This window comes from Trachurus trachurus (assembly GCF_905171665.1).
Source record: "Trachurus trachurus genome assembly, chromosome: 9".
In the NCBI taxonomy this organism is placed as follows: domain Eukaryota; kingdom Metazoa; phylum Chordata; class Actinopteri; order Carangiformes; family Carangidae; genus Trachurus; species Trachurus trachurus.
This window is the reverse complement of record NC_139895.1, coordinates 12,845,292-12,873,224: the sequence shown is the minus strand read 5'-3', so window position 1 is coordinate 12,873,224 and position 27,933 is coordinate 12,845,292. Positions and strand designations below refer to the sequence as shown.

The window sequence follows — 27,933 nt, the reverse complement described above, 5'->3', positions numbered from 1 at the left end:
ATAAGGCTACATTTTATATTGTCCACCACAGATAGCCTACATAGAAAGATAAAACATGACAGGTTGAAGTTACACAAATGCAACAAGTGTTATTATACTGCTCATGTTCAACTGGCTTTATTTATTTATTTATTTTAATCCAATCAAGTTAAAGGTTATTTTTGAGGCTGTAGCCTAATTCTTGACATTAGCTACATATTATGGCTATGTAATGTTTAGGCTATAGGATGTCCACTATAGAAAGATAAGCATCACACAAGTTTAAACAGAAATGCAACAAGTGTTATTTAACTACTGATGTTCAACTGGCTTTTTTTTTCATTCAAGTTAAAGGTTATTTTTGAGGCTGTAATTCTTGGCATTAGGCTACATTTTATGACTATATTGTCCACCACAGATACATAGAAAGATAAAACATGACAGGTAGAAATTACATTTTGAACACAAAATGCAACAAGTGTTATTACTGCTCATGTTCAACTGGCTTTATTTTTTGAATTTTTGAATTTTAATCCAATCAAGTTAAAGGTTATTTGTGAGGCTGTAATTCTTGACATTACATATTATGGCTATGTAATGTTTAGGCTATAGGATGTCCACTATAGAAAGATAAGCATCACACAAGTTTGAACAGAAATGCAACAAGTGTTATTTAACTATTGATGTTCAACTGTCTTTATAATATATATAAATAATATAAATAAAATATTATTATTATTATTATTATTATATGGATTTTCGACAGCACTGGAAGGCAGCATTGGTGTGGTGGTGGTGGGAGAGGCTGGCTGGCTGCTGGTTTGTTGACTGCGCTGCCGCTGCAGGCTACCTGCTGCCACTGGTGGTGAACTAGCTCCAGTCAGTAGCAGCAGCAGCAGCAGCAGCAGCAGCAGCAATAGCAGCAGTAGCAGCTTGTTGTATGTCAGAGTTGCAGCCATTCAGTCCGACGAGATGTCAATAATGTAACTTTCGTCGTAGCTGCAGCAGTAGCCACCACTACCACATGTCCTGGCGCCGCTGAAAGAAGAATAAGAAGAAGATGTTCGTCTGTAGATGAATTTTCATTTCGTGTTGTCGGACTAATTATTTTTTTTTTTTTAAGTTTCAAGATTGACTATAATAAGACAGATAGACGGTGGCTAAAGTTGCTGCTCCGGAGCAAAGATGGGTAACGCTGGGCTGCTGCTACTACAGACAGGCTGCAGAGGAGGAGGTAGGCTACTACCTTTAGCCAGCAGCACAGCAGCAGCAGCAGCAGCTACAGTGCGACATGGAAATACATAAAATACGACTATTTCCGCGCGGATTTCGACCACATATAATAACCACCACACGTTTCTATCCACTTCGTGCAGGTTGTTTTGAGTACTGATCTCAAAAGGACCGGAGCTGTAGCTGTCACAAACTCTCGCTCGTCCTGGCCTAAGAGGCTAGCAAGCGAGCTAGCAGCTAGGTTAGCCAGCACAGCTAGCCGCACGACTGGCTCATCCACCACCACCAAAGTAAGTCTTTTTTTCTTTTCTTTTTTACACTCTGACACTTTAATGTAAATGTTTTCAGTGTTAAAATACAAAGATTGTAGTATTAGGTAGCTAAATTGCGTAAAATGCATGTGCATATATTGTGCTTACATGGTAGTTAACGTGAACTTATATAGGTGGGTGGGTGTGTGTGTGTGCCTTAAAGTTAATCTATTGAAGCTATAGCTAATGGTAGCACACGCAAGATCATGGCCTGGGTGAGTGAGTAAGTTTTTTTAATATTTGCACGGATCTAACTGTTGATTGTTTGGGTGGGACATGCACGCAACCTTTGGCTAAACTTCCCATAATAATAATAACAACAACTACTACTGCAAACATCGCCCTTATTGAAAACATAGCATTGCAGTTTTGACATGACATTTTACATTCCCAGTGTCCATGAAGATTGTCCATTCAGTTACAACACAGAGGAAGTGGGTCATGTGAAGATTTAATAAACGGGTTATCTATCTACGTGACCCACCCCCAAGAAGTTGTTGATATTTTAGAGCTTCGTGTCAAACAGTTGGGGGGTAAAAATCAGATTTTTAAGATGACAATAGTTGTACTGTCTTTGCAGAAGTTGTATAAACAGTGTGTGCTGGATTCATGAATGTCAGAGGTGCCATATTTTTCTTTCTCTGTCTCTTTCTGTGGGAAATGTCATTATATCAGACTGCACGCTTGAAGCTTCAGTGTACTGTTTCTTTGCTCAATGGCCATTATACTTACTTACTTAAGGGCTGAATATAGTAACTCTATTAAGGAGTAGTTGAGTGTACTTCACTAACAGTAATAGCTAACTTACTTAGTATATACTATTAACTAATTATTTTCAGTTCCCCATTTGTAAAGATTTGTAAAGGAGATTTCCTCGGCTTTTGCATAACTGTGGATTGAATTTATCATAAAAATGGTCTAATGCCATTAGTCCTAATTGTTTCTTTTTTCCTTTTAATACTATTTATTTATTTCATCAGCATTGGATGACTTTAAAACTAATTGATCTTCTAACTAATCACATTTGCTGATGAGGTTTATAAGATTGAAATGTTTCAGTGTTAAATCAGGTTAAATTAGCTGCTGAAGACGAACCAGTTTTGGATATTTAGAGGAGGTGTTCTTGGTTATGATTATGGCTACAGCCTTGAACATCTTTTTTATGCCACTCTGTCATATTGTGAGGTGCAGACCTGTCTCTCCTATCTCAGCCATAGAAACCTGCAGCTCTTTAGAGTTGTAGTATGTTGTTGAAGTTGTAGTAAGTAGCATATAGTACTTATTTTTAAGGAATGGCTTAATCAATGTAAATTTGCAGTTGTGCCTTAATTGTCAATAGATTTATTGACCTCAGTGTATATGTAGAGATCTGTACTTTACTTTTACTGTATCTGTATTTACAGGAAAAGCACATTTTTTACTCTAGACATGAAATTAGGGATGCACATGATTAACCGATAACAAGAACTTTGACCGATTAATAATTGGCTAATTCTTTTTATGCTTTTTTGCTCCTTATGTCGTCAACACATTGATGCGTGTTGACACGTGCAGACTTCCACGTGCCTTCAGTCATATTTCGCAGCAAAAAGTTACACAGGAGGACTGACAGTATGTGCCAGCTATGCAGCGCAGTCCCAGTGAGGGAAGATCAGACAGTAAATGTAGCCCACACGGACATATAGATATGCATCATCTGTAACAACAGCGCTGCTATAAAAAAAAAAAAAGGATGTCGCTATGGTCTCCAGCCGGTTCACCTGCAGCTCCATAGAGGAGCGGTCAGAGGAGCCTCTGCTGTTCCTCTCTTCCGCCTGGTGTTTGGCTGCACTTTGTATAAAAACAGTTCAACATTGGAAGATCTAACCTCCATCTGAGACAGAGCACAGTGGATCTGGCGTTGATCAGCTGTTGCAGCGCACGTGTGTGTATTTTATAACGGCAAAAAAAAGAGAACATTTTAATCTTATCGTTTAACGGTTAATAATCGGTTAACGAGCGTCGATTATCGGTCATAAAACAAATTCACAATGTGCATCCCTTCATGAAATACATTCTCTGTGACTCAGTCATATACAACATTGAGAAAGAGGAGTGAGTAATTTTTATTTCAACACAACAAGTAGAGGAAAAAAACATACAGGGAAGTTTTGGTTTTCATTTGAATTAGTTTGATAAGCTGTTATTAATATATGGCACTCGGACTAGTTTCAGGTTACCCTGATCCCTGTTTATCTGGAATCACATCTAATATGGAGCATCTGTGTGAAAGATGAGTGGTGGCCCAAAGGTCTTATCTGAGGTCACCGTGACCTTGACCCGCAAAATCTGATTGGTTCTCCTTCAAGTCCCCGTGCAACATTTGTACCAAATTTGAGGAATTTGACGGACAACTCAAAAACAAGATGCCTCTTGGTCTGGCCGCCCTGGACATGGAGGCATGCTATGACATAATCTGTGTTTGCCAAGTTACGATTATAGGAGAAATGTAACATCCTTATTTCAGCTCCCAGCTTGATATAATGCTGCTGTCGCTTGTGCAAAGGGAAAAGGGGGTTAACTGAATAGCAGCTACTTGTAAGAAGGAATTAAAGTATCCTGGTTTTCCTCTGTTGAGTGCATCTCTCAGTAAGGATTGCATGTAGACAACACATGAGGAAGAAATACACTTGAGATTAACACTAAACTTGTTTTAAAAATATCATGTAACAGGGCTAAAAATGTCAATACTCCATTTGCAATGAAACTTCTGAGTGTGTTTGATAACTCTCACTCCAAGTAGCCTATTTTTGAATTAGATTTACAGATTTTATAACCTTTTTTCCCAGACAATGGTCCCTCTGTACTGGAGCTTTATGTAATACTTGAATTTTGATAACAGTTGTGCCCATGTTCCCTGATTATGATGTTAAATTCATCACACTTTGCTCAGAAAAAAAAGCAGCCGTCATTATTTCTGGTGACTATTTCTCTTTTCTTTTCTTTTTTCATAACTGATTGAAGGTTGCATGTCGTTGAGGGCCTCCCCGCCAGCCATGGACACTGTGACAGACACATGCCCCGCGGTGCACCAAAATGGAAATGCCCACCGGGAATCTCCAGACACAAGACCAGCCACTGCAGTTCTGAGGCTTCATTTCTACCACAGCAGCCAAGGAGCAGCTGACTGCAGCTTACTCAGCTACCCACCTGGGGACTATGTGGCTGAGGAGCTGTGTATAGATGCAGCCAAGGCGTGCAGTGAGTACTCAAGCTCTGCGAGCCTGCATAAAGCACCCCCATTCATGTGTTTTGTTGTAACTCAGGGCATAGGTCCCAAGATAAGGTTATCAAGAGGCCACAGTGAAACCTATCAGCAAAAAAAATCGTTGGCTTGTTCAATCATCTCCATGCTTTGTTTACAGTCTCACTTTATTTGAGCATAAGCAGAAATATGATGGCGTGGCTTTGCTTTGCTTTGCTTAGCTTAGTGGTTTTTCATCAGAATTATTATTGTGCTTTTTTTTATGTTGTTCTGTTTTGTTTGTTTGCAGAGGTACAATTTCACAGTCAACATAAGTGTGATGTAACTAATACTTAGAGCCAGGGCTATGAGGTTGGGGGAGGGCTTGGCAAGACTAGTACGAGACTAACCAGCATGTTGTTGGAATCGCACATTATGTGTTTGATGATAAACCAAACATGGCTGACGTTTTAGATAATCTTTATTGACCTTTTGTTTACCTGTGTTGGTACTAGAAACAGGACTTTTCAAATGTGCGCCCTGAGGCGTAACCTAACACAGTGTGTGCTCCTTAGAGCCCTAGGTTTTACACAATTTACATTTGCACACTGTATAACATTATTCACTGAATTTATATAAATAAACTGTATGGATGTATTAGGTGCAAGGTTACAGAACATAATCCGGCTTCTTATTCTGTCTGTTTCAGGTATATCACCTCTATACTACAGCCTTTTTGGTCTCTTCCGAGAGCGAGATTGCTTGTGGTTTTCACCAAATCACATCTTCCAGCTCGACGAATCGTCTTCAGAAGATGTGCTTTTCAGAATAAGGTAGAATTAGTTTTTCCTCTGTATTGTCCTTTCAGTATCTTTTCCAGACTGTAATTCAAGTATCGTCGTGACTTGCTGCATTTTCCTTATCATCACTCTTTACCACAGGTACTACTTCCCTGGCTGGTTCAGTGGTGGGGCGTCCCGGGCATATCGATATGGGGTGACCAAGGGGTCAGAAAGCCCTGTCCTTGACGACTTTGTAATGTCATACCTCTTCTCTCAGGTAAGCACCTCAACCTACCTACAACCAGCCTCCTACTGCATACACTGGTTAGAAATGAAAGCTTGAGATGCAGGTTAGTTTAAGGAAGATATTCCAGATTATTGTAAAATTGTTTGTTCATATGATGCCTTGCCAGCCTGGTATTCAAGATTAGGAATCAAAAAGCAAGCAGCTCACATCCTTCACAGGTGCAGTGATACCAGTTTATTTGGTCACATCTTCAAACTTCATTTGGTTTTGTTTTGTCTTTAAAGGGATAGTTCAACAATTTGACAAATTCGCCTATTGCCATAATGCATGTTGTTTTTAGATCCGTCGGGCAGAGACACGAGCTGCTCAGCAAACAAAATGGAAGTGAGCGGTACAGGTGCCCTGTCCCTCATCACACTCATCAAATACACAAACCAACAACTCCAAATCACTCTCACGGACAAGTTGTGACCTGCACATTTACCACGCTATGAAATGAGAAATACTCGTCTCGTAATGTTACATTCTGAGTACTTAGTATTTGCTTCATGTATCGTATACATGATTATTTCATAGCGCTTTGAAATGTGAACTATCCCTTTAAAGCACTGCACATTGACACAGGGCAGCCTCATGTCTGTCCATGGATATCTATAGTGAGTTAGAATCAGTTGCTGTAAACAAGAGGGCTGCCCGTGCATGCAAGCACAACCAACAAAAAAGCTTTCAATGAGGGCGGTTATTACCGCCCTCACTGGGAGGGAGTGAGCAGTCTTTGGAAGCAGTTTTGCAAGTTGCATGCCAAAATCTGCATCTTGGTGTCAACAGAACCCAAACGAGAGAGGAAAATTTAATTTAAACTTTTTTGCAGTGTGTGTTTATTCCAAGGCTTTTTTGTGTGCTGAAAGTCTGAAAAGTCCGAGCAGTCTTGGAGCAGAGCCATTGTCCAAAATGCTATTGTTTGCTGTTAAGTTCCTGTCCGTGTCTAAAACAATATAAGTCTACCACACAACATATTGACAAGCTGCAGTCAGGATGCCAGTAAAGCTTGATTACTGAGATGGCAGAGCAGGAAGCTGCTCCAGACCCTGCAGACCTGGCAACGTCCCAGATTTCCTTTGTTGAATTTGACCAAATGTTAATTTTAAAGGTAGAATCTGGAGGTTTGTTCATTGCAGTTTGTCAACAAAACATTCAAACTGGGGCCCTCCTCTCGGGGCTCAGCTGTGCAGCCCCCTGCCTCTGACAGCAGCAGCAGCAGTTGTCAACACTACAGGGAAAAGGAAATACAGTCAGAGTGAAGCGCTGGACCCGGCCGTCACCAACAAGGGGAGCCTCTAGTGTTATGCTGTAACGAGTACGAGGGCCGCGGTGAGCTGGGAAGCTGGTACTAGCGGCGGATGCTAGCCGCCACCGCTAGCGGAAGTTAGCGTCGAGCTAGTGGGTGTTAGCGTTGGTGAATAGCATCCGCCGCTAGCACTCGCTAGCATCCAGGACAGCTAGCGGGGCTCGCAGCCCTCCTACTCTGCTGCACGGAGCTTCACCTGCTCTGTCATTGGCTGGAAAGAACACTATGATGATAAGGGCCTTTAAAAAGAGGCCCCGTATTGTTATCTAGTCTTGAGGCCCTGTCATGTCGAGGGGCCCTCAAATGTGTTCATGATCACTATTGTGTTTTTAACAGTTTCCTGACATCAGTTGATGTCTATGGCACTAAGGAATAAGCCACATCAGGCACTGGCTGCACAGACAGCTGGAAAATACAGAATCCAAAATGTCAGCTGCTAAACATCTGACATTACTATTGTTAGGGGTTATATAGGGTCCAGAGGGGGTGCATGGGTTTAAGTATGGGCCCATTTTGCATTGCATTTTTTTTCATCAGGGCCCCCCCAGCAGGCTAATCTGGCTGTGGATGCCACACTGGCTCACACAACTACTACAACTTTCTGAAAGCCTTCGAGATCACAAAGTCTGAAAACATAAAGCCCCCCCCCCCCACCGCCAAATTCTCTGGATTTAGGTTACACTAATTCCCTTTACAATAAGTTCACAATTTGCTGTCTCTGTGCAGTTATGAGCATTTGTCCTTTTTCGTCAAAGGGAAGCAGAGCTGTAATCAATGTTTTGTTTAGTTTTTATCTCCCACACTGCACAGACAGTGTAATATCTCTCCGCAGGACAGGTGGAGAATAATAGAAAGGGTACATTTTCAGATGTATCACCATAAACCCACAGGCCCCCAGTCAAGAAATGCCTTTATGAGGTTTGTCGTACAGGTGAATCCAGGTAATTTAAGCCAGTAACATGACTGGAGCTAACCTCTGAGTGAACTAAAGGATTATGTGGAATTATGCCTGTGGAAATCTGCCCCAGTGGCTTGGGAAAAGCCTAAAAGGGAGGAGGGAAGCACAGCTGCGAGGGTCATTTGAGGGCGTAGCTCATAGTGTATTTGCCGCCATCAAACCACCACACATGCTCGGATTCACTCCGGACAGATGTTGTGTTTTGCTTTCGTGAAGGATATGTTGCATTCTCACAGTCTAATCTGGAGCTGAGCTTCTGTGTTTGCGATAAAGAAATGCTATTATGACTTGGAAGGGGAAGTGTGTCCCTGCATTCACCAGCTGGGTTTCAGCCAACACAACAACAAAAACTAATCGAAAGCCTTAATTTTTCAAACGACAACAACAAAAGGTATATCGATTGACTTGTCTGTTTCTGGCCGGGAAAGGGTGAAGGGAACAAACCACCACCGCTGCAAACACCACTGATGCATAGTATCAGCACAAAAACACCCACATCTCCTCTCTCATCTCATTTGGTAGTTGAAGGTTAAGCAATACAACAACAAAAGCCAATCTTTTCCCCAGTATTTTAAGGACTCTGACTCACACAGTGTGGCTGTCAGAGGAAAGCGCAAATGTCGCCCTGTAGTTGCAGCCTGTTTAATGTTACAATGATTCGTTATAGTAACAAGAAGACTTAAAACCCATGGTGTCAGATGAACTGACAGGAAGCTCTTATTCATTCCAGTGACTGGCAGCAAGTCATGTTGTGCAAAACTGTCCTCTGAGCCGTTATTTACCATTTCTTGTGGTTTTGACAAGAAAGACGATGACAAAGTAGTTACGTACTCATATCCGTGGAGGGGGGGGGGGGGGGGGGGGGCAGCTCAAACCATCTGCACCACAAGTTGCATAGATGCCAATTAAGAGACACCAGATCAGCCTGAAACTGCTGGACTGATACAAACCTCCTACACACACAACAAAGGGTGTTCACATATTCTACATAAAACATAAGTGACTTATCTGAACACACCTGTGTGCATTAAAGGGATAGTTCAACATTTTGGCAAATTGGCCCATTGCCATAATCCCTATAGTCTTAGCAGTAGGTTTGTTACCTTTATTTGTCGGTGCAAGCTATTTTTAGAACAGCAGAGCAGAGCCGTGAGCTGCTCAGAGCTACGCTACGGAGGCTAATAGGATTTCTTGGTTTCCCTCATCAAACTCATCAACTACACAATACAACAACTCCAAAACGCTGTCGTGGACAAGTTGTGACCTGCACATTCACCACGCTATGAGATAATAACACAACGTTACGAGATGGAGTGACTGATGCGAGTTGCCTTCAGGGACAGTTTTTCAGCAAACAGTCTCTGCATTTACCTCTAAAACAACTCTGTCTCGTAACGTTCCATTATTATCTCATAGCGTGGTGAATGTGCGGCTCACAACTTGTCCAACAGAGCGTTTTGGAGTTGTTGGATTGTGTATTTGATGAGTTTGATGAGGGAAACCAAGAAATCCCATGAGCCTCCGTAGCGTAGCTCTGAGAAGCCTGCCGCTCCGCTCCGCCGTTCTAAAAATAGCTTGCACCGACAAATAAAGGTAACGAACCCACTGCTATGACTATAGCGATTATGGCAATGGGCCAATTTGCCAAAATATTGAACTATCCCTTTAAGTGTCATCAGATGGTTGTGACAGTTCCTCTCATCTCATTTTTGTGCAGTGGAGGAATGACTTTGTGAATGGCTTGGTGAAGATCCCCAACTCCCATGAGACTCAGGAAGAGTGCCTCGGCATGGCTGTGCTTGACATGACCAGGACGGCCAAGGAAAGACAGATGTCTCCACTGGACATCTACCACACTATAAGGTACAAGTGAGACAGAAAGACATGAGTAAGCGCCTGAGCATCAAGAGCTGGACACCAAATCTTCTTTCTTTTTTCTTTTTATTCGATATTGAGTATAATGATCACAAGCCATACTTCTGAAACGTGACTTTGCGGAACTTTTCTTAATAAAGCAACAAGAAGTTTGCCAAAGTAAAAAAGTTGTCAGTTACACTTCTCTACTCTCCAGACAGTGTGTAAACAAAGCATTAGATGCCACCGCTCAGTTTTAGAATCTCTTTTGTCATGAACGTGATTTTTTTTTTCCCCCTCATTGCACTAAAGTTTTAAACTAACCAAAGAGCACCTCTTATTTTTGTTTGCTTCTTCTGCTAACTTCTTCTTACGTGCAAACGCAACATTCAAAATGACAAGTGATTTCCAACATCTCTTTAAGCTACAAGTCCTTCTTGCCAAAGGACATGAGAGCTCAGATCCAGGACTGCACCTTCTTGACACGTAAGCGAATCCGCTTCCGCTTCAAGCGCTTCATCCAGCAGTTCAGCCAGTGTCGGACCACAGCGCGCGACCTCAAGCTCAAGTACCTCATTAGCATGGAGTCCCTGGAGAAGGCCTTCTACACGGAGACCTTCCAGGTCAAAGAACCATCCAGCGGGCAGCTCATCATCCTGGTGGCAGCAGACACTGGCATCCAGTGGTGTCGGGAGAAATTGAAAGATTCAGACCAGGTTGATGATTTTTTTTTTTTTCTTCTGTTGAATTTAACTCCAGATGTTTTAAGTTTTATCCAGAGCAGTATAAAACAAATACAACACAGGAAGCCATTACTTCCCAGTGCTGAGGTCAGAACCGCAGCTGTGTACACCCATAAAATAAAAACTCAAATGTTTTATAACCAGAGATAAACTATTAACTGTATAAACAGGAAATATGATATTGATCTTGTATGGAACTTCTTATAAATGTGGTTTGTTTAATGTCTTTTCTCATTTTGAATGCATTTTAATGTGGCGGCAGGAGCTGCAGACCCTGTGCGACTTCCCAGATGTCACTGACATCAGCATCAAACAGGCCAACAGAGAGGGTGCAGCAGAGAGTCGGGTGGTCACCATCAACAAACAAGATGGCAAGAATCTGGTAAATTCACTTTTTAAACCAAAGCAAAGATTTGAGAGAAGATATGAAAAAAAAAAAAAAGACATTCACAGTCTGTTTATTTTAATTTTTTATGTTAATGTGCTCTGTTGTTGGTTTGCATCCATTTCAGGAGCTGGAGTTTCCCACCTTATCTGAAGCGCTCTCCTTTGTGACCCTCATTGACGGCTATTATCGGCTCACTACAGATGCACATCACTACCTTTGTAAAGAAGTGGCACCTCCGAGGCTCGTGGAGGCCACCGCTTCTCATTGCCACGGCCCGATCTCGTAAGTGCAGATAAACAAAGCTCCATTTATATTTGAACGCTAGAAGAGTATAATCCTGAGCTTGAAATGTGATTCATACAGCATCTGTGGTGCCTTCCGCTGCCTCACTTGAAGGTCAAGATAATAAATTATTTCTCAAATTTGTGACTATGTCAACCTAATCTTTCAAAACTTCCCAAAAACAGTCACTCATCCTTCCCCACAAAGCTCAAAAGCAGGCACAAGAAGAAGTGCAAATGGGCTCAGCCAAAAAAAATCCTGATCTCTCAGTTCTTCACATTCAGTTCTTTGTTGCATGTATTTCACAATACGCATTCAGATCTGATGACGGTAAAACCAGTTTCAGACGACTTGTTCTCTGTGACATGGTGCATCATCATGCTGCAGCTGCAAGAAGCCATTAGAAGATGGTCATACAGTAATAATCAAGGCTATAAAAGGGGGAGCACATGATCAACAATAGGACTCAGGCAGGCTGTAGCATTCAAAACCTGATTGATTGGTGTATTGGTGTTAAGGGACAGGGTTAAACTTCACACTCATCCTGGAAATCCTGGAAAACACTTCAGCCATGGAAAATGAGGGAACAATTTAAATGTTCTGGCAAAGTAATATGTTGTTCTCCAGTTCTTGGTATCAATTTGTCACAATTTCATAGTTAATTGGTCATGTAACAGATTATTTCATAGATGAGCAGTGTCACATAGTGGAGGAGCCATGAATGTGTTTTCTGTTGGTTAAGTTTAAGGGTTGTTCTGAATGATGTTGTTTATTTTGAGTATTATTTAGTTTATGTTATTATTTTTAGTGGTGTGTCACATGATTATGGGTGGGGTCTAGCACTCATTATGTTCACCTGTTGCTTTTCTTTTGTTTTGAGAGCTATTTTTGTTATTTTTATCTCAGGGATTACTTTATTTAGTTTGTACACTTTATTAAGAGTTAACCTCTTCTGTTTGGTTAATAAACACTTTGATCTTTAGTTCTGAAATCTCAGTGAGATTGTTTCTTTTTGTTAGCGCGTCCGACATCCGGGCCCATGCTCAGCCTCTCAGCGGCTCTTTAGGCTGAAGTCGCTACATACATTATAGACTGCACTTATTATAAAGGAACATATTGATGCATGTTGTGATTACTATCTGTCTCTCACATTATCTAGTCCATCATAGAAATTGATCTGTAGAAAAGAGCAGGAATTCTTGCCCCATGTGAGTCAAGAAAACTTTTCCCACACCGTTACATCACCACCACCACAGCCAGGACTATTGACACAGTCCAGGCTTGGTCCATGTGTGTGTCGTTGATTGTAAGATTGCGTGAAGAGTCCAATGGTCTTTTCGCCTCTGTGTACCAACCTGTTTGTTTCTCTCCAGCTCACTGGGTGTTGTTTTTTTTTTTACTGTTGTGTATGTGAAAATCCCAGGAGATCATCAGTATCCAAAATACTCAAACCAGTTTGTGTGGCACCAACAAACATGTCACATTCAAAGTCAACGAGTGTCACGTTTTTTTCCCCTGCCATTCTTATGCATTATAGCATTAAACTGAAGCCTAATCAGTGCCTTTAAATCAACATTGAAGACTTTCATGTTTGCTGACGCCTTTCATTAACTGCACTGTAACATTATTCTGATATTTTATATCTTTTTTTTACTATGTTTTAGTTGTTCTGTCTCCCTTTCTGTTTTACTTCTTTTTATATCTGTTTTAATTCTTTCTCTTGTCTGTTTTTAAATAATGTTTGCTTTTTATGTTCTTATGTCTTGTTGCGGAAATGTGCTATACAAATAAACTTGCCTTGCCTTCCCTTGCCTAATCCCATGCATTGTACTGCTGTCTGGCTAAATGGTGAATCACAGAAATAATCAGGTATACAGATGTTCCTAAAACATAATAATAAAAAGCCTGGTTAAGTGTGTATCTTTCAGAATAGCAGCCAAAATGCATTCAGACAGCTGTATTTATATTCAACACAAACATCTCTGCTGAGATACAGAGAATATTCTGTTTTGACAACATAGTGTAGTGGTTTTATTTTTATTTTTATTTTATTTATGTATTTTTTCTTTCATTGCAGAATGGAGTTTGCCATCAACCGGCTTCAGAAATGTGGAAACAAGCGGGGCCTTTACATTTTGAGATGCAGCCCTAAAGACTTCAACAAGTATTTCCTGACTTTCCCTGTGGAGGTAGGTAACACTGTGCTGCTGATAAACAGTGGAGGTTAATATTGTAATTCTTTACTCCAGATATATTAGTATATTATTGAATTGGCAGTCACACTGTCTTTGCATTAATGACAATGAAGTCTAATTTTCAGCTGCCTGACAGATTCACTTAGACTCGTACTGTTTGACCCTGATGAGATAGTGTCAGTCGACCTCTACTTGAACCTCATGTGGAGTATCGGTATTTAATGCACATGACAAGGTGCTGTTGACATTTTAAACCACATTCCCCTTCTGACATCTTTTAAACTAAATATCCCCCTCTAGTCCTTGTTAACTCATTGAGTGCCATTGACGTATACTGTATGTACGTCAATCAAAATCCAAAGCTTGAGTGCCATTGACGTACATATACGAGAGGGTGAGGGGGCAGCAACTGTAGGAGGAGAAGTAGGAGAGCAGGCATCACTCTGCAGAGTAGGACTCCTACTTGTTGTATTTTAGTTGTTTTTTTGTTTTTTTTGAACCAGGTACAAACAAATGTTTTTTTCCCCTAGTTAAATAGAGAGTCTCCTCTTTCCTTTGAGCTATTTGGTGTTTTCAGAGTCATAGTACAAAATATTCTGTGGGTCTTGAAATATTACTCAAAATGCCCCCGAAACGCTGGCACATGGCACTGACCATTTTATAAAAGGGCTGGCACTCAATGAGTTAAGGTCACTGTAAAACAGTTCTGATACGTTGAGTAAGATGAAAGCTGAACCATGAACTCACAGGTTCATACTCATTTGAATACTCTGGACTCATTTTTAATATCTAGTGATACCATTTATTCTCCCTGTAGAGCCTGCGATATACAGTGTATCGTGGTTGTTGACATAATGAAATGATGAGCGCTGAACTGTGCTTTTGAAATATCAAGATATTCAGATGATGTAGATCAATCAGGTCAATGTTGTTACAAACTGTGAAGAGAAAATGGCCACCATCTCTCCTGGCCTGTTTAGTCTGACTGACTGATAAAACATTTAAGTTTAGAGGACAAACCTGCACCAAGCAGCCAGGTTTCAGCTAAAAAGCATGCAATGTCATTTCTTCTCAATTATTAGATTATTAGCCAAAAAAGATTTGTCTTACATTGAGGGATTGTGTCTCTGGTGCACACCTGAGTGATTATGTATGTGGTTATATAACAGGCTAGTTCATTAATTTGCCCGGGCCTCAGCAGGGAGGCAGGGGGGCTTCATTGGTCCCTGATTGGGACACAGATATCCTCTGAATGCCTTCATTTGAGGTTGGACAGACACAGCCAGTCTCCCTGTGTGCATTGTCTTTCGCACTTATCCACACATTTTTGTCTGGATGTGGCGTCCTAAGTTCATGACGTAGGTTGGCACCGAGGAGTCTGGACCCACTGATGATGAGCTCCACCAGATTTAACGTGGTCTTAGCACTTCTAATGGACTGAAATTGTGAATAAAGAATAAATCAACATAGCGGTGCCCTCAGCTGAGTGCATGCTGTGATCGACAGTCGCTCAGTTTCTCCAGTAGCAGCAAAGCTTCTTTTTTTTTCCAGGATCTCTGAACCAGTTTTCCTTTGCAGAATGACATAGGAGTCAATGTGGACAATAATACTTGTATTAGTTGGATGTGTAGAGAGGATAACTGGCAGCCGCTCTGTTAGATTCTCTGCCAACCTTCACTTTCTTTCTTTTTTTCTTCACTACAGACACACGTTGTACGATACAAGGCTGCATAGAAATCCTGCCATGCATTTCCCGCTCAGAGAGATTTGATACTCTCGAATAACTGTGTGTGTGTGTGTGTGTGTGTGTGTGTGTGTGTGTGTGTGTGTGTGTGTGTGTGTGTGTGTGTGTGTGTGTGTGTGTGTGTGTGTGTGTGTGTCTCTCCAGGTGTACGACTCCGTAGAGTACAAGCACTGCCAGATAACCAGATCTGCCAGCGGGGAGTTCAACCTCAGTGGAACCAAAAGAAACTTCAGTAGTCTGCAGGAGCTACTCAGCTGCTACCAAAAGGAAACTGTGCGCTCTGACAGTGTCATTTTCCAGTTCAGCAAGTGCTGTCCACCTAAAGCCAAAGGTAAAGGACTCGTAGCAGAAATTAGCAAAACCCAGTTTCTGCAGGCAGGCAGACTTTTTGTATACACACTGTGCTCCTGTGTTGAATGGATGTCTCCTACCAGATCGCAAATGTGGTAATTGAACTGAGGCCTCCAGCTCTATGTTTTTTTTAGTCTCCTGATGAAAGACTTCAGTTGCGTTTTCACTGCGGGAGTTCCTGGTAAAGGGAGGATGGGTAGCAAGTTTACAGGAACCGTCCTCTCACTCCTCCAGCCTACAGTTTCGATCATCACGCAATCGTTATGCAGCAATTTTTCTCCCTGCTCTTTGTTTTTCAGGCAGTATCGATGCTTTCTAATGATGCTGGGTTCTAAGGTAAAAAAGCCCCAAAAAATATACTTCCAGGAGATCGTCCTTTGGGGCGGTTCCTGCAGTGGAAACTAGGGATGTGCACGGTTACCCGAGTACTCGAGTACCCGAGTACCTGAATAGGCAATCTGCTACTCGGTTATGAATTATTACCCAGTTAACCTAGGATTTAAAAAATGGCATGTTAGAGCGCAGTCTAGCGTCGGATCAAACTACATAATCATGCCATGGTTCGGCTTTTTTGTAGTGTTAAACACGTTCGGATCAAGCAACGTGATTTTTTTTCTGTGTAAAAGAGTTTTTGGATCAAGCCTCGAACTTTCAAACCTTTTACAAGAATCTGTAGGTGTTCCCTTGGGGTAAGCTGTCGGGAGGGAGACGACAGGTGTCATCAAGTCTGTTAGAAAATCTGCTTTCAGTTTACAAACATTCTGAAACATTCCCAGTTATTTCCTGAGACGATGCGAGGCAGAGAGGAGCGTAGGCACCAAAATGTACTGTGGACTAATAAATAAGCACCGCTAATGATTAAAAAAAAAAAAAAGTTTTCTCCTCCGAGGCAGCCAGGGCATAAGCACACATATGCCCCATATGTGCATCTTGAAACACCCCTAATGTATGGGGATCTCCTCCCACATCACAAGCATGGTAATTGAACTGAGGCCTCCAGCCCTATGGATTTCAGTGTCCTGGTAAAAGACTTGAAAACAAGTGCCCCACACAAGTTAACTGCTCATCCAGTCCAGTCCCAATGGGATGTTTACTACTGTCTTATTCAGAGAGATGTAAGTACTGATTGATTAGTCATCCTGGGATGGAGACTTACAGCAGCTAGAGTGGCTCAAATATGACCCAGTTCTCTTTTTAGGTACCAGTAAATGAAAACTGGTCTCGGCAATAAAGTTTAATAACAGATCTTTATGTGGAAATGCCGAGTTTCAAAATGTTTCTCACTCCATCTCTGACTCACACTTTGATTTCTCAAGTTTGTCTCTGTCAGTTGGACTCTTATTGTTGGAGCACTTTCAACTTGGTAAATTTGTGACTGGTTTTAATGCAAGTTTTTTTTTTTTTTTTTTTCTTTCCACCATCAGAAAAGTCCTGCCTGCTCGTGTGCAGGAGCAACAAGGGCTCAGAAGTGCCTCTATCCCCATCACTACATCGTCACAACATCAGTCAAATGGTGTTTCACAAGATCAGGAAAGAAGATCTGGAATTTGTACGTTTAGTTTTCATACTACTATGTCTCAATTTTCTAACACACTGTATGTCACAATATATGGACTGAATCATTGTGCGCCAGGACAATTTTACTGCAGCATCAACTTAACTTCATGGTGCAATCACCTGTTTGTGGTTAGAAATTTAATGTTTTGATGGTGATGTTTTGCAAATTGAACCTGTGATCTTGTCCTTTTCTGTTAGATGGAGAGTCTTGGTCAAGGGACTTTTACAAAGATTTTCAAAGGCGTCCGCAAGGAGCTGGGAGACTATGGACTGGTGCACCACACAGAGGTCGTCATGAAAGTGTTGGACCAGGCCCACAGGAATTACTCCGAGGTGTCTGGGCTCAGTTTAGACAGTTTTTTTTCTAAGTCAAGAGTGTATTCATCTTGCTACATTAGGTTGGTAGAGTTCTTGAGTCTTTTTTTTTTAAATTGCCATTCATTTGTGCGGACGACTAATTCTTGACCACGGGTATATCGATCCGAGGTGATGGTTATGCAGTGGAAAAATTGAGTAATTCAGCTGATTTAAAGGAAGATTAAAAATAGATATTCAAACATGGAACATTATTTATTATTATTATTATTATTATTATTATTATTATTATTAAACCTTTTTTTAACCAGGTAAAGCTTATTGAGACATAGAATCTGTTTTTCAAAAGCAACCTGGCCAAGAGGCAGCAAAATTACAAGTACAAGCAGTAATACAAATAAATAACTATAGTTCAATGAATAAAAATGAAATTATCAGGGATAGATTGAAAAAAGTATAACATCTAATAACAGTTCAAGTTCCTTAGTTTTAAGAATTTTAACAAAGTTATCAAGAGGGTTCAGGTTCGACTATCTTAATTCATCTTGCAGAGAGTTCCATGCAGAGGGAGAAGCAAAACGAAATGCTTTTTTCCCCAGGTCTGTGAAAACACGAGGGACAGTCAGAGTTAAAAAAACAAAAAAGCCAGTGGATCGTAGCCTGTAATGAAAATATAACCTCTCTTGGACTTTTCTTTGTCAGACAAGAAAAGGTTTAGAGAGGTCACATTGTCTCGAAGTGAGGCCCAGGTGAATCACCGGAGCGTAGCTTCTTTTTCTGACATCTGTCTCCTTCTGTCTTTCTCTTCCAGTCTTTCTTTGAAGCGGCCAGCATGATGAGTCAGCTGTCTCATAAGCACCTGATCCTCAACTACGGCGTGTGTGTCTGCGGAGAAGAGAGTAAGTCAGCATCTCTCTTCAACGCTATAAGCGACACAGCATGTCCTCAGATGCCTACTCATCCCCCCCCCCCCCGCCCACCCCCCTCTAAGTTGACTACCATTATGAGCTTGGTCTAATGATATCAAGAGTCCACCATGCTCAGCTATAATCTTGACCGGCCTCTTTGAGCCTGAGGATTAGGACTATACCCCGCCCCACAAACTCCTTCACCTGACACACACTCTCTCTCACACGTCTGTACTGCTCAGACTGGTAAAGTAGAAACACTAATATTATAAAGGACAAATTTTAATGCAAAAAAAAAACAGATGTTAGTGAAGTGCTTTTGTATTATATTTATTTGTATGGGTTACATTCTTGATGTGTAAAATAGAGAAAAAAGAACCACAGTATAACTGGAGACAAATCCAAAATTGGTCAGCTCAATTACAAGTGAACTGTGCGTGACATTTTGTCAAGTGTCCTCAGGAGTGATACTTTACCCCTCCTCCTCCTCCTCCTCCTCCTCCTCCTCCTCCTCCTCTCTGCAAGTGGCTTTTGTTAACACCATTTGCAAAGTGGATCACTTGGGTAATTACATTATGTGGGTAACATGATATTATTGTTTAAAACTGTTGTGATTGCAGGATCCTGAATTGCTTTTTAAATTTCAAACCTTCCTTCTATTCCTTTCAGACATTATGGTGCAGGAGTACGTGAAGTTCGGCTCACTGGACACCTACTTGAAGAAGAACAAGAACTCTATAAACATCCTGTGGAAGCTTGAAGTGGCGAAGCAGCTGGCCTGGGCCATGAACTTCATGGTACGAATCCACATGGTGTCCAATTTCAATCCATGTACCAGCTATTCACAAAGTATTTATATGAAGAGAGAGTTTTTTTTAATGGGAACAGGCATATACAATGTATAAACTGACAATACACTGACCAAAAAACAGACAGACAGAAGACAAACGACAAAGCAAACCCAACAACACAACAAAACATGACCAAAACAGGACATAAAAGTAAAAAACACGCACAAAAAAACTAAAACAAAACAAAAGAACAAACAACTACAACAAAAAAGGATGTGAAACTACTCAAATTAAAATTAACAGTAACTACTTAGTGTACCTTCACTCAAAAGTGTTATGCATTTCTACCTTGTCTTGATTTGATGCGATATTTTTTTCCAAAAGAAATTGGCGTCGCACTTTGTTTCTAAAAGAAATTTGTGAATATTTTGGGGTCTTAGCCACTTTTGAATGTCTAACCAAAATCTGACTACATGTGTACAATAAAAGAATAAATGTAACTGATCCTCCACATCTTCATTGCAAAATTTGCATAATGGAGAGTGGTTAATGTTAAAAATGTGTTTATTCGTGGCAGTAATTCTATAGAAAATCTTAATTTGAAAAATCCTAGAATATGAATCAATTGTTCTTGTATAAATGGACCTAAAATAATCTTTCCAGGGAATCAAAGTGTTAAACTCATCTTCCCAAAAGGAGCAGGCTGCGTGTGGAATCTTCTCACTATTGGTAAGATGCTAATAAGTCATTTTCTGTACCTGCAGGAGGAGAAGCATCTTGTCCACGGGAACGTGTGTGCTAAAAACGTCCTCCTGATCCGAGAGGAAGACCGGAGGGCCGGGAACCCCCCGTTTATCAAGCTGAGCGATCCCGGCATCAGCATCACTGTCCTACCCAAAGAAAGTGAGTCTCTCTGTTCTGTAATGCACCTCTTTAACCAGCAGAGGGCAGTAGGTTCCCGTTTAACAAGGACCATAGTCCACATCTTAACCCTCCTGCACTCCTTTTGGGTCAAATTGACCCAATCTGTTCCCTTCCTCCATCTTTCCTTCTTTCCTTCCTTTCTCCCTTCCTTCTTTCCACAGTCCTTCCTTCCCTTCGTCCTTACTTCCTCTTCCTTCCTCTTTTGATTCAATTGACCTGATCTGTTCCCTATACCTCCATCTTTCTTTCCTTTTTCCTTCCTTCTTTCCATAACCCCCCCCCCCCCCCCTTCCTTCCTTCCTTCCTTCCTCCCCTCCTTCCTTCCTTCCTTCCTTCCTTCCTTCCTTCGTCCTTACTTCTTCCTTCCTTTTTGACCCAATTGACCCAATCTGTTCCCTCCCTCCTTCTGTCTTTCCTTCCTTTTTCCCTTCCTTCTCTCCCCCCATCTTTCCCTTTGTCCTTCCTTTCTTCCTTCCTTCCTTCCTTCCCTTCATCCTTACTTCTTCCTTCCTTTTTGACCCAATCTGTTCCCTCCCTCCTTCTATCTTTCCTTCCTTTTTCCCTTCCTTCTTTCCTCCCATCTTTCCCTTTGTCCTTCCTTCCTTCCTTCCTTCCTTCCTTCCTTCTTTCCCTTCGTCCTTCTTCCTTCCTTTCTTCCTTGACCCAGGAGGACAACAGGAGGGTTAAATCCACTTCTTATTGGATTGTTTCAGTGTGTGTGTGACTTTGTTACAGAAAACACATGAATGGTAGGACAGTGTTATTCTAGAGTTTTATAAGATGAGATTTTTTTTTCAGCATGAAGAGGTGATGCATTCAATGACAGCATTAAAGCTAAATTGAAGATTGTTAAAAATGTAAAGATTAATTAAGTTAAAAAATAATAATAATTGGTAACACTTTATTTTAAGGGGTCCTTGTTCCTGTGTATCTACCTAATTAATTACAGTGTAATTACGTATGTAATAACATGTACTTACTTTGTAAATACATAGTGTATTTTGGGGTACTTACAGGTCCTTGTTACACTTGTAATAAGAAATGCCAAAGTGGCCTCTCTCTTTGCACAAGCATTTCTTATTACAAGTGTAACAAGGACCTGTAAGGACCCCTTAAAATAAAGTGTTACCTAATAATTTATTAACAGTTGATGCTTAACGGTGTGTTGTTTGTGCTCAGTCCTGATCGAGAGGATCCCCTGGGTTCCCCCCGAGTGTGTCGAGGACCCTGCCAACCTGAGTCTGGCTGCAGACAAGTGGAGCTTTGGCACAACACTATGGGAGATCTGCAGTGGTGGGGAGAAACCGCTCGCAACACTAGATAACTCTAAGGTAGGATGTACTGGTTGGACCCAGAATATATACACTACAATGTATATATAAGGCAGATATTTAACATCAGATGGTAACATTGGTGTGTGTACAGTATGTTTCTCCGTCTTGTCATTAATGCAGCACAACACATGACATGCAGTTTCACTTGAGTCACATACAATGGCTGATTCAATTTGCTGTAATTTAATTTTGTATCCCCATTGCTCCTGTGACTGTGACCGTGACCATTCAGTGACACCACGGTGAATGTATAGCAGCCAAACAGTTTTTTTCTTTTTATCATTTCCGACATTGTCAGTATTGAAAATAGCTTTTTGAAACTGGCTTCAAGCTTCTCTGTTTGCAGTCAACAACAGGTTGAAGAGCTGCAACCAGTTGTCCTGCCAAGACTCTGTTTACATTGCTCTTCTTTTTTCCATTTACTTTAACATAAAATCCAAAATGTGTCATTTTGCTGACATGGAGAATCCACAAAGACGGCCCAGTTTCAGTATGATTTCTTTTATTCACACAGAAAAGTCTGTTCTACGAGGACCACCACCAGCTGCCTGCCCCGAAGTGGACCGAACTGGCTAATCTGATTACCAGCTGCATGGACTACGAGCCCACGTTCAGGCCAACATTTCGCGCCATCATCCGTGACCTCCACAGCCTCTTCACGCCAGGTCGGTGTATAACCGCCTCGACGGCCAAAAGGGCCCCTTATGACGTCACAGCGGGGAATTAAGGGCACACCAACGTTGAATCTCAAACTTCCTCACACACATCCACACACGTTCACTATAGTGTCCTCAGAAAGACGACCGTGAGGAGGGAGCCTCGGTTCCTGTTTTGATGAAGTCATCGTCGTCATCAGCTGATATGGAGTAGGGATGGTGTTAAATAGGGCTGGGACGATATGCTTTTCTCCCGATTCGATTCTTCTACGATTTTTTGGATGGCAATTCGATTTAAATTGCGATTCTACGATATTGCCGATTCTCTCGATTTTTAGTCTTTAGCATTTTTAACATTTATCTGCACACAAATACTATAGGAGCCTATAAATTAACATACTCCATTATAAAGTGAACTTAAACCCTTTTCAAAAGCCTCTACTCTCTGTATGTAAAAAAGGCTAACAAATGCACATTGCACAATATTAAAAAAAATTCAAAAAAAATAAAATAAAATTCAATTTTTTTTTTCAAAAAAAAAAATCGATTTAAAAATCGTCAAAAAGATATCGCGATATATATGTGAATCGATTTTTTCTCCCACCCCTAGTGTTAAAGTGCAGATTTGAAAATTATTATCATTTAGTGTAGTAATGATAAGTTCACGAGAGGTAGGGAGACAAATGCTGGAAAGACTTTAATCCCAATTAGAAAATGTTCCAACAAACACAGGAGTGACATTTTGATCTCAGTGGATGTTAATTTAATTCATCCTATTCCTAAACTGTCACATTTTCTCTGAAGTGTTTTTCTCTTTGTCCTTTGTGTCCCCAGACTACGAGTTGATCGTGGACAGTGACATCCTGCCGAACAGGACGGTGGGCTCCGCCTGGACCAGTGGAGGCTTTGAGAATCAGGAGCCAGCTCAGTTTGAAGAGAGACACCTTATATTCTTACAGCAGCTGGGCAAGGTACAAAGATGTTTCATTAGGTTTTTGAGGCTCATGTGGTTTCAGTTAAGTTGGGTTATTCCTTTTTCTTTTTATAAATTGCATTATGAGTGCACAGTTGCATTTGATGAGGGTATCAACATAGGATTTTCATTTAATAGACATGGGCAATTTATGTCGGTCCCTCGACCTATAAACATTTTTGTACAACTCTGGTGCACTGCAGAAGCGTTGTGCAATAAATTCAGCTCACAGGACTCTGACAGACTTTAACATCGAGTCTCGAATCTGCTTCTGTGTTTCAGGGAAACTTCGGCAGTGTGGAGATGTGCCGGTACGACCCGCTGCAGGACAACACTGGTGAGGTCGTGGCTGTGAAGAAGCTCCAGCACAGCACTGCAGAGCACATACGGGACTTTGAGCGCGAGATCGAGATCCTGAAATCCCTGCAGCACGAGAACATCGTCAAGTACAAAGGCGTCTGCTACAGCGCAGGTACAGTTCACTTTAACATTTTAACAGCTTTGTTCCAGTGTCCTGTCTTTTTAAGAACCAAACGGTCACGCATTTCGTTAGCTAATACAAAACCAGGTACACACATTCAACAATAAGAGCTTGGGTCTAATGATATCAAGACCTCCACCATGCTCCGCTATAATCTTGAGGGCTGGTGGGTTGTTTCTAGGAGGATTACTATACCCCGCCCCAGAAACTCATACATTCACTTCCCATTTCCTACACATTTCCCCTTTGGATTAAAAAATCCCAAATTATTGACATCAATTCTGTACATTTTATAGGTTAACTGTAAAGTAGCAGCATCAGGTCTGTCACAATAATGGTGAGCGGCATCTGGTGATTTAAAGATCCAGTTAGTTCATACAGTTTATTTAGATAGTTGTTTCTAAATCTGGTTTTCACCATGTATTGTAATGTTTGTTTTATTTCAAATGTAACTTTGTTGAAATTAGGACCCGTAAAACTTTGGAGATTTCGTTCGTTTTCTGCCAATTTTTGAGTGTTATACTTATAATGATAAAACCTGTATTGAATTGGTGAGCTTCACAGGAGTGAGACAACTTAGTGTTTGACCTTATGTAGTATCATCCACAAGTTCATCCACGAGTAACTCTCTCTCTGGATCCCTTCAGGTCGACGAAATCTCCGTCTGATCATGGAGTATCTGCCTTTCGGGAGTCTGCGGGATTACCTCATGAAAAACAGGGAGCGAATCGATCACAAGAAGCTTGTACACTACACTGCTCAGATCTGCAAGGTACGGACCCTTCGGACAGTTCTGTAACCTGCTGCCTTCCCAAGCTACTGATGATGATGATGATGTTGTTCTGTGTTACCAGGGTATGGAGTACCTGTCAAGTAAGCGGTATATCCACAGAGATCTGGCAACAAGAAACATCCTTGTGGAGAGTGAGCTGAGGGTGAAGATCGGAGACTTTGGCCTCACCAAAGTTCTGCCTCAGGACAAAGAGTACTACATGGTCAAAGAGCCGGGAGAGAGCCCCATATTCTGGTCAGACTGCTTTCTCTCTGTCATGTTTTGTTCTCTTGCCTGAAACGCTGACTGTGAGCTGACACTGAGGAACTGCTCTGAGATGGTTGAGATGATTGAAATCGTCTTGTGATCTCTCCTGTTTTGCAGGTATGCTCCCGAGTCGCTGACTGAGAGCAAGTTCTCTGTGGCGTCAGATGTGTGGAGCTTTGGAGTTGTGCTTTATGAGCTCTTCACCCACAGCGACAAAATCTGCAGCCCTCCTGCAGTAAGTCACTGCACGATTTTATTATGTATAGTTTGTTCTTTATACTCTTATACTATATGTTGTTATCGTCACTGTGTGCAATGCTGTTGCCTGCTGCTGCACTGTTATTTCCCAGCTTGGGATCAATAGTATCTATCTCTCTGTGTATGCATGCATGCACAGGTTTCTTTTCCACTACCTGTTCACTTCCAGCTCAGTTCAGCCATTTTTTTTATTGTCTGTAAGATTCTTGACATTTTCTCTGAATCAAATGATTTTATTTTTCAACTTAATGTATATAATAATAATTGTAATTCTTCTCCCCAGGTTTTTATGTCAATGATGGGGAACGACAAGCAGGGACAGTTGATCGTCTATCACCTCATTGAACTCCTTAAATCAGGCAGCAGGCTGCCACAGCCTCTGGGTTGTCCCACAGAGGTAGGAACATGTGCACAACACACATGCACAGTATACTGTTATATACACCCAGTCAATGAATATTCAACACATTATCTTTTTCAGTTTTTTTTTTTATATCTATTTATATTTTTAGATAACATGAATATAAATGCATATTATGTAAGTTAGCTTCAGGTAGGAGCCCTATACATAGTGTAATACATTTATTGCATTGTCTCTCCCTTGTCCTCGTTGAGTAAAGCATAAATAACATGAAATAGTCATATGTTCATGCTAAAATGTAGTAATTTGTTCTCTTCATTCACAAAAAGCAGTGCTGATATTTTTCTATTTGGTAAAACCCTGCAGCTCAAACTGTTTTGCAGCCATGGACACTTTGTGTTCAGGTCTACTAATTTTCAAACTGGGTTCACAACAAAAACTGCACCATGGAGGTGTTATTCTGGTGGTATAGCTGGTATTTTCCTTTGTAACATACACCAATCAGGCATAACATTATGACCACAAACGGGTCACTTTGTCATGGCACCTGTTAGTGGGTGGGATATATTAAGCTTCTAAAACATTGACAAGGGCCAAACTGTGATGGGTCAGAGCATCTCAAAAACTGCAGCTCCTGTTGGGTGTTCCCAGTCTGCAGTGCTCAGTATCGATCAAAAGGAACAGTGGTGAACCGGCCACAGGCTCAATGATACATGTGGTTGTGTCCGATCCAACAGACCAGCTACTGTTGCTCAAACACCTGAAGAAGTTCATGCTGGTTCTGATAGAAAGGAGTCAGAATACACAGTGCATCACAGTTTGTTGCGTATTTGGCAGCAGAAGGGGCACATTAGGCAGGTGGTGATAATATTATTCGTGGTCGGTGCAGATGCTGTGATTCTGCCGCGTCACAGCAGAAGATAAACGACTGCTGCCATGGTCAGTGGTGCTTTGTAAAATCTTTAAAGCCTTAAAGCCTAATAACGCAACCTCTCAGTTCGCAGTTCATCTTCTCACCAGCGCCTGGAGCAAATGTCATGATCAGTGGCGTCTCTCGGTTACTTAAGTGCCATTTTCAAGATTTATAAGAATTTTTTAAAGGCTCTTTACCTCAAGGCTGTGAGACAAGTTGATCTGCTTTGTGACTGCACCTGTCTAACATCACTGTCTTCTGTCCTCCCACCTCGTCTCTCAGATTCATGAGGTCATGGAGGAGTGTTGGGACAACGACCCCGGCTTGCGTCCTTCTTTCAAGGAGCTCGCCCTGCGCATCGACCTGTTCAGGGACAGCAAGGAGTTTTAAAATCACCCAAAGTGCCCACCCACCCCTCCACCCTGCACCCTGCACCCCTCGCTCCTCTTCAGCCGAGACGCTCTTAACGTTGTCGTCCTGTCTGTGGCAAAGGGACAAAAAAGGCCAAAACAAGGTCCTTCTCCTGCTGAGTGCCAGAGCAGTTTGTGATTGAAGAGCGGTGGTTCAAAAACAAGGACCAGCTCAAAAGAACTACTGCCAAGGTGCCTTTTAAGCAAGGCACGCAAACCCCCCCCACCCCCCTTCCCCTCCTCGCCCTCTTTTTTTTTCTACAGTGGAGTGGCTGAGTGGCCAGAAGAAGAAAATGGAGGACTGGATGTGTCGAACTTTTAACGGTGATGTTGCTGAAAGTGTTTGGTCAAACGTGGTGGTGGATAAAGTTTGAGAGATGAGTTTGTAGAAACTGTGAGTAGACTAATGCCAGGCCTGAAGCTACAGTAGAGATGCTTGTGTTAAACAACATCTCTGTGTTTGTGTGTGTGTACGTGTGAGTGTGTGTGTGGGAGTGACTGAGAGAGAGAGAGAGAGAGTGTGTGTGTCTGTGTTGTCCGTACAAACAGCTAGCAGGGCTAGCTCTTGCCACCCCCTTAACCCCCCTCCCCTCACCTGAGGAGAAATGGACTAATAGATCAGAGTGTTTTCTATGTATGTGTGTATATACCTACAATATATTTGTGTACATATGTCCAGAGAAATTTTATAATTTTATAAAAATGAAAATATAGTAAATACTATATTTGAACTGCCAGCAAAGTGTCAATGTAAATGAAGTGCATACAAAGGTAATTTTAAAAGAAATCTTGTCATTGTTTTATGTTTTCATTGTGAGAGGTGTTTTGGAAATTAAAGAACAGTTTAATTCAGCAGTGTTACCTGTTGAGCAACTTCTGCTCCATTGCTTTGTAACGCCTCGTTTTTTTTCCTACAGTTCAAAGACATTTAAAACCTCCACTGTGTTTTTCCACCCAACGCAACACTTAAAGATCCTCAGCTCAAACACTGTTTATCTTTAAAATTGGCCTTAACAAATTTAAGTACAAATTCTGGTTTATTTGTGACTTATAGATATTTTATATATTTTAACTAACTCTATAAACTTAAGTCAAATGTATCCTTTTTTTTTATTTCATAAAATATGATATATCTCACTTAAATGTGAAAAGTCAATACTTCATGTTACATAACAGTACGGACTGCATACTCAAGCTACAGAAACTGTTGAGCTACAGTATAAATAGACTTTGAGAAAAAGGTCAGTGCACTCTCCTTACAGAGCACCTTCACCTTTCATTGGTTCACCACCATTTGATTTGATTGATTGGCTTATTCTCTCTCCTGATTTGCTTTATTTTAGCTAAATTACTTATTCCATTGATTTTTAAAGTT

At 41.2% G+C, this 27,933-nt stretch overlaps 1 protein-coding gene across 1 annotated transcript; it reads left to right on the top strand.

Annotated features, from left to right (window-relative positions):
* The first annotated feature begins 814 nt into the window (after positions 1 to 814).
* jak2b (Janus kinase 2b) lies at positions 815 to 27,385 on the top strand. The gene is made up of 25 exons (XM_083978350.1): positions 815 to 1,213; positions 1,356 to 1,502; positions 4,527 to 4,763; positions 5,456 to 5,579; positions 5,688 to 5,805; positions 9,799 to 9,944; positions 10,360 to 10,651; positions 10,941 to 11,060; positions 11,191 to 11,348; positions 13,426 to 13,537; positions 15,432 to 15,618; positions 17,063 to 17,187; positions 17,394 to 17,528; positions 18,322 to 18,409; positions 19,088 to 19,215; positions 19,974 to 20,112; positions 21,313 to 21,464; positions 21,982 to 22,132; positions 22,958 to 23,094; positions 23,379 to 23,568; positions 24,225 to 24,349; positions 24,432 to 24,604; positions 24,734 to 24,851; positions 25,158 to 25,271; positions 26,431 to 27,385. Exons 3-25 carry the CDS (start codon positions 4,532 to 4,534, stop codon positions 26,536 to 26,538), a joined length of 3,372 nt encoding a protein of 1,123 aa, XP_083834476.1. The 5' UTR covers positions 815 to 1,213; positions 1,356 to 1,502; positions 4,527 to 4,531; the 3' UTR covers positions 26,539 to 27,385.
* The last annotated feature ends 548 nt before the right edge of the window (positions 27,386 to 27,933 follow it).

What these genes read in the sequence shown, in the direction of transcription:
- jak2b (XM_083978350.1), top strand. Translation starts at nt 4,532, where the DNA reads ATGTCGTTGAGGGCCTCCCCGCCAGCCATGGACACTGTGACAGACACA. An exon ending in TCCTGACTTTCCCTGTGGAG is followed by an intron (nt 13,538 to 15,431) that starts GTAGGTAACACT and finishes GTGTCTCTCCAG; the next exon opens with GTGTACGACTCCGTAGAGTA. An exon ending in CACTGTCCTACCCAAAGAAA is followed by an intron (nt 20,113 to 21,312) that starts GTGAGTCTCTCT and finishes GTTTGTGCTCAG; the next exon opens with TCCTGATCGAGAGGATCCCC.